The sequence below is a fragment of the Crotalus tigris genome, unplaced genomic scaffold, assembly GCF_016545835.1.
Source record: "Crotalus tigris isolate CLP2741 ecotype Arizona unplaced genomic scaffold, ASM1654583v1 scf7180000017831.1706817, whole genome shotgun sequence".
In the NCBI taxonomy this organism is placed as follows: domain Eukaryota; kingdom Metazoa; phylum Chordata; class Lepidosauria; order Squamata; family Viperidae; genus Crotalus; species Crotalus tigris.
In genome coordinates this window covers 179,358-188,247 of record NW_024096660.1, presented here as the reverse complement: position 1 = coordinate 188,247, position 8,890 = coordinate 179,358, and the positions used below count along the sequence as shown (strand labels likewise).

Sequence of the window (8,890 nt, the reverse complement as noted above, 5' to 3'; positions counted from 1 at the left end):
ATCTTCTTTGTTTAGCTTAGATTGAAAATAAAAGACTTTGTTTTCATAAACTCTTAACTTGGTAATGTGTAATATTACAGCTTAATGTCTGTTTATCTGACACAAGAATTTATCAGGTAATCCTTGTTTAGTGAATGTTTCATTTAGCAAAAGTTCACAATTATGACAGTGATAAAAAAGTAACTTTATGGCTAATCCTCACATATTTAACTTTTGCAGATGTGTAAAATGAAGGAAAATTGAAGTAAGATCATAAGCAGAATTACATTTCCCTTAGCAACCACCACTTTGGTTAACATCTGAGTTGCCAGTCCCAACTATGGTGCTAAAAATGGACTACCTATATCATTTACTCACACAAGCTACATATTTTGATGAATTAAATCTAGAACCTGCCTCACCAAAGCAGGTTGCAGCACCAGCCACTGGTTCTAAATTCCTTTTAGAATCAGAAAATTTATCAGCTGCCCAACGGTAGTGCTGATTCTCTTCTAAACAAAAAATTAAATCATTCTGATGAAACATTAAACAATTGGCTTGCCTATGCTTAAGTGGATGCTTGTGTTTCTAGATTGGCAAATGTAAAAACTGCAGAAAGATTTGTATTTCATTTAGTTACAATGCATCTAACATTTATAGCCTTGTGCTGCTGACAAACATCCCCAGGACCTAAATCTGAGAGCACAGCCAGTGCCCAACTTATATAATTGAACAAATGCATTTTTTTTTAAAAAAAATATTCTTGTCATAAGGATAAAAAATATGTCTTTGTTCTATTTGCAGAATGTATATGTGACAAAAACAATAGCAATTCAATGGACTTGTGCCTTCCCCATCTTAAAGCCAAAAGCACAGATGTGGAGATTTTCGTTTTATTGGCTTGTAATGCTAATATTCAAATATACTGAGAATAGAAACTTACAATTAAGTTTGAGAGTAAAGCTCATTCATAAAAAAATATAGAATATATTGGACTCCCCAAATAATGTACTTGAAAGGATGACACCAATTTTTTTCTGTTGCAGAAAATTAGAGGAATTACTGATGATTTGGTTCTCTGATATCTTTTTGGAAAAGTATTTCAATATATGAAAGCAGATTTATGGGGAATCCTTCAATATTAAAGAAGTTTAATGTGATATTGAATTTTATACCAAATCTCTGGAATCTGACTGTTTATGTTTTATGGTTAAATTAAGGTTGTATCATGCACAAGGGGTAGCAAAATGAATTATGCTGAAGCACTTGAAAAGTGTTATTATTCCAAACCAAAGAAGTGGCTTTTGGAAATTTGCAATTTATCCATTTTGGAAAAGGCAATATTTGCTTCTGATCAAAGAATAAATCAATATTTTTAGCATTGATTTTATATTTTATAATATGATAGTAGTGGTATCAGTATGCAATTTTCCTTTTTTACCCAATTATAATATAGTATTATATGCTACAATATAGATTTTTTTGTAAGCCAATGGCTACCTTATAGGGTTAATATATTTGTTCAATCTTTAGTTTCAACCTAACTCTAATCCCTTTGTATTTAATTTGATATATTTTTTTAGGGTTTTTGAGTGGAGGTTTTTTAATTCTTTAATTTTCAATTTTTTAATTCTTATTTATTTTTTACATCTGAACCGCCCATCACCGTCAAGGATTTCTCAGATTGATTAGTTTGATTTTGCTACCATTGCATTCTATATTTTGGTAATCTGTTTATATTTTGTAAATTTCTAAAATAAAGAATAAAATGTTAAAAAAACCCAGTGTATTATAAAAACAAAAGCTTTCTTATCTATATATGAATATTAACAGATGCATTTAATTTTTTAAAATTTCCCTATGGTATATTTGATGTTCACATTGCTAAATAAGAACCTAAAGAGTGGATACTGCCAAAATTGAAACTATTCCAAATAAATATTTGGTTTGCACACTGCCCAGGGGTTGAAAAGTAAAAAGACTAAACAACCCTGAAACACAGCCTCTGCCTCTGCTGGATAGCTTTTGCGTATTCTATAGCGGAGGTAGTTTGCTCTGCAAGGTCCTTGCCTCGCAAAGCCTGCTTTAGTTTGCATGATATTGATGCTTTTGTTTATTTTAATGTGTATTTCAGTTAACTGGGGGAAGTTCAAGGATTTTACAAAGCAAAGGAAAATAAAATTCACAATCATAAAGTATAAAGCTATGAAGGGCTACTAATTATCGCTACATATTATTTCCAATATCAAAGTGGCAGAGTTATTCAGACTTGCTGCTAAGCAAAGTGAGTTTTATCAAGCTGCTAAGTATTATATGTTATAGACATAGAATGTGGATTAACAACAGGAATGGCACGAATGCAGACAACCCCAAAAGAATGCTGTTTCTATTCCTTTCTTACAAATGCACTAACTGGCAATATACCAAACCATTAGGCTTAATTGCACACACAGGAGCTCCACCCGCTAGGAAAATTCATTCCGTTATCCTTTAGAAGATCCCAAAGGAACAAACTACTGTCTCTATCTGATATACCACTGAGTCATTATCATTCAGAGTTGTGTTTTTACAGTATTTTGTACCTAGTTAAACTTCCCGGAAGAAGGCAATGGCAAATCATTTCTATTTCATTGCCATGAAAAATACATGGGCAATCCACGAACTCACCCGAATCAAGCTCAACTCAAAGGGGAGTTATGACTGAAGGCTGTGTTCCTACGTTGGCAGGATGCTCACAGCATCTCTGGTTTTAAACTTACTGATGAACAATTCCGAAGGAATTCACTGTTAATTGCCTTAAGATGCTTGAGCCAATGCAAACCGTTTAAGAAACACGCTGCCCTGCTAAAACTCAGGCATCAAATGCAATTCCTCTAACGCAGCCCTAGTAGTAAGAGTCAGTAAACTTTATTTCGGCAATTTTTAATTCCTAACGGTGCTGTTTCCAATGTCTTGTTTACGAGCACCTTCTCTCTTTGGCTTCACTAATGAGAATTGCAACTTCTCCTTAGCGTTTAACAGAACCACATTGCCGCTCAGCGCTGCCAGTATCTTTAGACATTCATTCTTCATAACGTTTCTTTGCAAAGGAAGCGAACCAAACGAATGCCTGCCAGACTTCTATTTCCTCCTTCCGTTCCCGGTCCCAATTTTCTTTGCAAGCAAAACCAAGGAGGGAGTCGCCTCACCTAAGAGAACACACCAGGCGAAATCTTCCTTCCTTTCTCTGCAAAAAAAAAAAAAAAAAACCCTCTCTAAGGCAGCCCAGAATGGAACGCCAAGGGTTGACTCGCCTTCTTGCCCGGTGTCGGGCGGAGCATCGGAACCGGAAGTTATAACCACGCGGCAATTCCCCCAGGCGACGGAGCTTGTACAGTACTGATACTGCATCAAGAACTTCAGACGGGCCCCGTTGTCCTAGCAACGGCTCTCGAGCGGCCGTCCGCATTGCTCCATGTCTTTGCCGGAGCCGGTGAGAAGGCGGCTGAGTTCCTTCAGCCGAACTGTATTTACGGACAACAACCGCACAGGACCCGAAAACAGAGACGATGCCAACCACATTGGTGAGGGAGCGGCTCCGGCGTGGTGCCAGCTACAAAGATGGCGGTGTTGGCACTGTCGCCATTCATGCGGTGGCTCCTGCGAAGTTGCTGCCAGACTTCCTGGTGGAGCCCGGACCGCGAAACCACGATTGGGGCTTCATCACGGAGTGTCTGGGCTCTGGAGAACCTTTTAAATCAAGGATAGTCCTTGTTTAAAATTACACCATCCTCAAAAACCAATCCTTAAAGTATATAAACTATTCAAACGTTCCTTTCCTTTTCTTAATATGACACTATTGCCAAAAAGACTAACTGCAGTAACCTCTATTGCAGCCCAAGATGTGAACCAAAGATAATGCTCATATTTAGTCTAGAAGAGGTACATCATATGGAAAATATCACTTGGGGCACAATGTAAAACCAGAGGTTGAATGCAGACCATTTATCCTCCCTCAACTCTAAACACAGTTTCAAAAATGTCTCTGTATGATATATGGAATGGCATTTCTTAGAAGCCACTGTTTCAGCACAAACTTACAGATGTGTTTAGGTCAGAAAAGGATCCTGCCAGCAGAATATGCTGTACCTCACAGGTTCCTCATGGCTGTTTTCCTGTCTCTTCAGATAATGAAATAGTCTCCAGTTTGCCCTTACAGATGTCCCTATATTTCAACCTCTGGTTCTTTCCTTTTTGGTGGGCAAGCAGCATTGCCATGTTGCAGCTGAAGGTAAGATCTAAAAGGCAATAGATGCACCTCTTACTTTGAATGCTGTTATTCTTATAAAGGTGTTTAATTATTGCTTTTTTACCATACCCCTATAATAATGCAAAAAAGATTTCCACTGATCTTATTATTCTGAGTGGTATGTTTGATGTAGATGGATTGAGAAGTAAGTAAGTTAGTAGAAAACATGTATCTTCTCAGTGAGGTATGGTTTACAAAAAGACAATTTTATACATAAAATTAATTTGTCCAAGAGGAGTATTTATTTTCCATTCTCTTCTCAATTCTAGTATTCAGTCTTACCAGATTACTACAAATTCATCCTTGTGACAAGCATTATATTAACATCTTTAATTGAGGTTATACGTCTATACCTTGGATACATGGGAAATTTGCAGGAGAAGGTAGGTGTCCTTCACATACTTAAGAGCCGCTTTTCTAAACAAATGGATATAGTTCTTTGAAAACAAAACATTGGAAAATTTATAATTTGAATCCAGGGCCATCTTTGAGTCTAATTTGTTCTTAATTTAGCCAGGTGCAGTGTCATGTGCAGTTATGTGCACTCCTAAGGCAGCAAATGTTACATCTCTGCTCTGCGAGCTGCCAGTTTGCTTTTGGGTCCAAATTGAAGATGATGGTTTTAACCTTTAACACCCTTCATGACATGGGACCGGGTTGTCTGAGGAACTATCTCTCCCCAATTACATCAGCCTGGCCCGTTAGATCTCACACAAAATATATGCTGCAGGTACCATAGGATAGTGACCTACATCTTGTGGTCCCAGAAGACATCCCTTCTCTGCTGTGGCACCTGTTTTATGGAACATCCTTCCTCCTTAAATTAGACTGGGCCCATCCCTTCTGATTTTCTTTAAGAACCTCTAGACCTGTTTATGCTGCCAGGCCTGGAGCTCCAAGGGAACAGGAGATCTGTCCCAATGGCTCAATTGCTGAAGAGTCATTTTTATCCTTCCTTCACCCGAGGTTAGTATTTTTGTTTTTATGTTATTTATTGCTTTAACTTTCAGATTTTTATCTATTTTATATTCTTTTTTTAATTTATCATTGTGTGCTGCCCACAGTCCCCTTTTGGGAAGATTGGGAACTGTATAAATTTGATTGCTTGATTAATAAATAAATAAAATATTATTCTATATTCTTTTTGTTAGCTTTAAAATGTTTATTACATTTATGTACCATCTGACTTCCAACAATACAAATTCTACGATAAGGAGACATAATGGATTTAAGCTAACTTGCTTATAACTGACTTCATCTCTTCTTGATCCTTTTTTAAACATTGAAATCATGTTGATTTCCTTGAGAACGGCAATATCAAACATAAAAAGATGTATATTTCCTATGTCTATTTCATATTTTTTTCTGTTGCAATAGACTCAAAAGTTTGACAGGTTCTGTTGGCTCTTTCAATATATGGGTTTACTATTGTTCAGAATTTCATAGCTGTGGTGGGGCTTATTTAAATAAGATCAAGGTTCTCTGAATTCCTGAAATACAGTAAGAGTTAATAATATACCAAAATAGTATTTGGAATGTTTAAAAGTATAAATTGGATTCTTGTACAATAGCACTGACCACTGAAATAACTCTGAATTTGCATCTTTCTGTGTTTATATCTTGGGCACTGATACAGTTCAATAGATTTTCTGTACCCCTTTGCTCTTTGAATTATGTTGATAAATTGATACAATATTTTGATTCCTTTTTCCCCCATTTCTTTATAGGTTCCTGAACTAGCTGGGTTTTGGCTCCTGAGTCTTCTTCTGCAAGTGCCCCTAATTCTTTTCTTACTTTTAAATGAAGGGCTAAGGATTCAACCCTTGGAACGAGCAGTCAACATAATTTTTATAGTATTTCTTGTCTTCCAAGTTATTACTGCATTCCTTGCTCTCAAAAGAATGGTGAACCAACTGGCAACTCGTTTCCATCTTCATGAGTTTGACCGGTTAGATGCTCATCTACCCTCTGATAACTTAGCTTGCCAGGCAAGGAGACTGGAAACTGCAGGGATTATGGGACAACAAGTGGGAGAACTTCATTCAACAACTGGTGTTTGGGAATCTGCAGTGAGAGCCTGATGGGAAGCAGAGCAACACTCACACACACACCCATTGAAGCTCCTCTGCTTGTTGCTTTAACTATGTGAGTTTTAGAGGATTTGATTTAGAAATTCACCTAGTTCTGGATAGCACAAACTTAGAGGAGTGATATCAACAAGGTATTCACTGTGGACTGATTCAGATGCAGTGGGAAGTGTTAGAAAAAATTGTCATTGGGTAGTACACTGGACCATCTTTTGCAAGCATGATTTTTTAGGAGATTAGTCTTCTGCTCATTTCTGCTCATCTGTTATGGAATCTGTACTGTAATGATCTTCATCTGTAATGATCTTCATCAACATGTATTCATATGAAGACATTTTTCAGTGGAGAAAAAAACATTGTCTGAGCAGCATTCAGATTTCACAATCCTTTATGGACACCTGGAAAATTATTAATAAGGCAAGGATTTCTATAACCAAAAACTGTTAGAATATGAAGCTTTTATGACCTTAAAATCATTTAAATAGAACCAATTAAATAAAAAAATATGACTTTTAAAGCAAAAATATGATTTTACAATTTTTTCTGAAATTAGCACTCACTTTTTAAAAATAAACACACATACACACACACACACACACCCCTCCCTGAGTTGGGGAGTGAATAAGAAAAAAAAAAAACAGGCAAATTCTCATTTTCTTTACTGGTTCAAACTTGCTGGCGTATCAGGAGGGTTGCCAATGACTAAAATATGTTTGTTACAAGATTTAGCAGAAATATATAACACCTTTAACAAGTCCAAATATGACTTTTCAAGCAAAACAAAAAGCATCTAATTCTCAACAGATTACTCTAAAACATAAAACATGTTTTATTTATAAATTCAGATAAAGGTTCCAGAAAAATATGACATGTTATAGAAATCCTTGCCCTACTGGCTAAAGTTTTTTTTTTTAAACAAAATTGTTTTTATTTTGAGATGTGTATTTAAAAGATTCTGTGGAACTATTTTGTAAACAATAAACTTTTAAAAAACATTATTTTAGTATATTCTAGTTTTAACCTTTTAAAAACAAATTAGCACTTTTCACTGAAAGATGCTATAAAAATTACAATCAAATATCTCACCATGTTTATTTTCCAGAAAGGGGAGGCATCATCCCTTCTGTATAATTTAAAGGAGAATAATCTTAAGCTATTTATATACAGTGAAGCCAAGATCTATTCATATACTGTACATAGTGTTATGATCTATAAACAAGGAATAATAGCTCAACTATTTCCTAATAAGAGCACAAAGCATTTAAAAGTAAAGTTTTGCAAAATGGACAAAATAACTACTTAAAAAGTTAAAAAATATTCACATGCTACTTTGTTACGAAAATTAGAATGTTGGGAGAAGCAGATGAAGTAGAATGCCCAAAATTTGACCCTATGGAAATATGTGGCTAAGCAAGCAAGCTAGATAAGATAAGGAGGTTAACTTTGAAATCAGACAAGAACCGGATGACAGCAACCAGAGATAAAAAAGTTAGCAGCCATTGCAGCAAGTCATGTTTGACTCATAGCCTAATTGCCAACAAAAGGACAGCTGAGGTGACATATGATGAAATGCTGGCAAAGGATGAAAGGCAGAGCTGTAAGGGTTTCTGTGAGAAAATCTTTATTTGGGCACGTTGCCATCAATATATGGCAAGCACTCCTGTCTTCCACAACCCCATGCATCACCTGGCCAGTTCTATAACAAAACCGAGTATACTGTATGCCTGCATCCGTGTGTGTGTGCATGTATGTGTAATGCTTAAGGAATTGTAATAATATAGGTTAAGAGAGATGTACTCTCTAGACTCTAGAGCATTTCATTACTGCATATATTCCTGAACCGTATCTCTGTTGGAAAGACCAAAGCTATGCACCACCAAGCCTTGGCTGCACTTATCTAGTCTCTGGACTAGGTAGAACCTAACGAAGACTGAAGGTGAATGTATCTCAGAGGTCTGAAAGGAAAAGTGAATGGATGAACTAATATCTTTTACAAGGCTTACGTTGCTCCAACTTTTGTCTTCAGTTCTCATTGCACATGTACCACTTCTGCTGGGGCAACCAGCAAAGTGAAGTAACTGCATGCATATACATGCAGCAACAATGGGAAATTTTTAAAGTAGGCACATGATCAAAATGAACGCATTGTTTGCACAGATGCATATTGTAAAACTCCTGTTTCAGATCTCTTGTTCAGCCCTATTGTGGCATCACAAGAACTTTAGTAATTTCTTATGCTGAGAACAGAAAGAGAGATGTTTCATATTCAAAGTAACAGTTCAAGTTCTCAAAACTGTTCAGGTGAATGCTGATAATGATGTATCAAGTAGAATATCTTGGTGTGTTACTTTATTCAGTATCTTACAAAAGATGTTGCTGTTTTGAAAATACAATGTGCTGTTTATGTTACAGTAACCATATTTGGGAAACAAAATTGTGGATTTAGATCAGCGGTTCTTAACCTTTGTGTGACGGCGACCCCCGTCACACAAAGGTTATGCGCATGCGCGGTGGCGGCGCGCATGGGGGCAGGGCC

At 36.4% G+C, this 8,890-nt stretch overlaps 1 protein-coding gene across 1 annotated transcript; it reads left to right on the top strand.

Moving 5' to 3' along the window:
• The first annotated feature begins 2,920 nt into the window (after positions 1 to 2,920).
• TMEM17 (transmembrane protein 17) lies at positions 2,921 to 7,352 on the top strand. The gene is made up of 4 exons (XM_039342989.1): positions 2,921 to 3,542; positions 4,146 to 4,249; positions 4,537 to 4,650; positions 5,995 to 7,352. The coding sequence occupies exons 1-4, from the start codon at positions 3,434 to 3,436 to the stop codon at positions 6,346 to 6,348; spliced, it is 681 nt and encodes a 226-aa protein (XP_039198923.1). The 5' UTR covers positions 2,921 to 3,433; the 3' UTR covers positions 6,349 to 7,352.
• Positions 7,353 to 8,890: the final 1,538 nt, after the last annotated feature.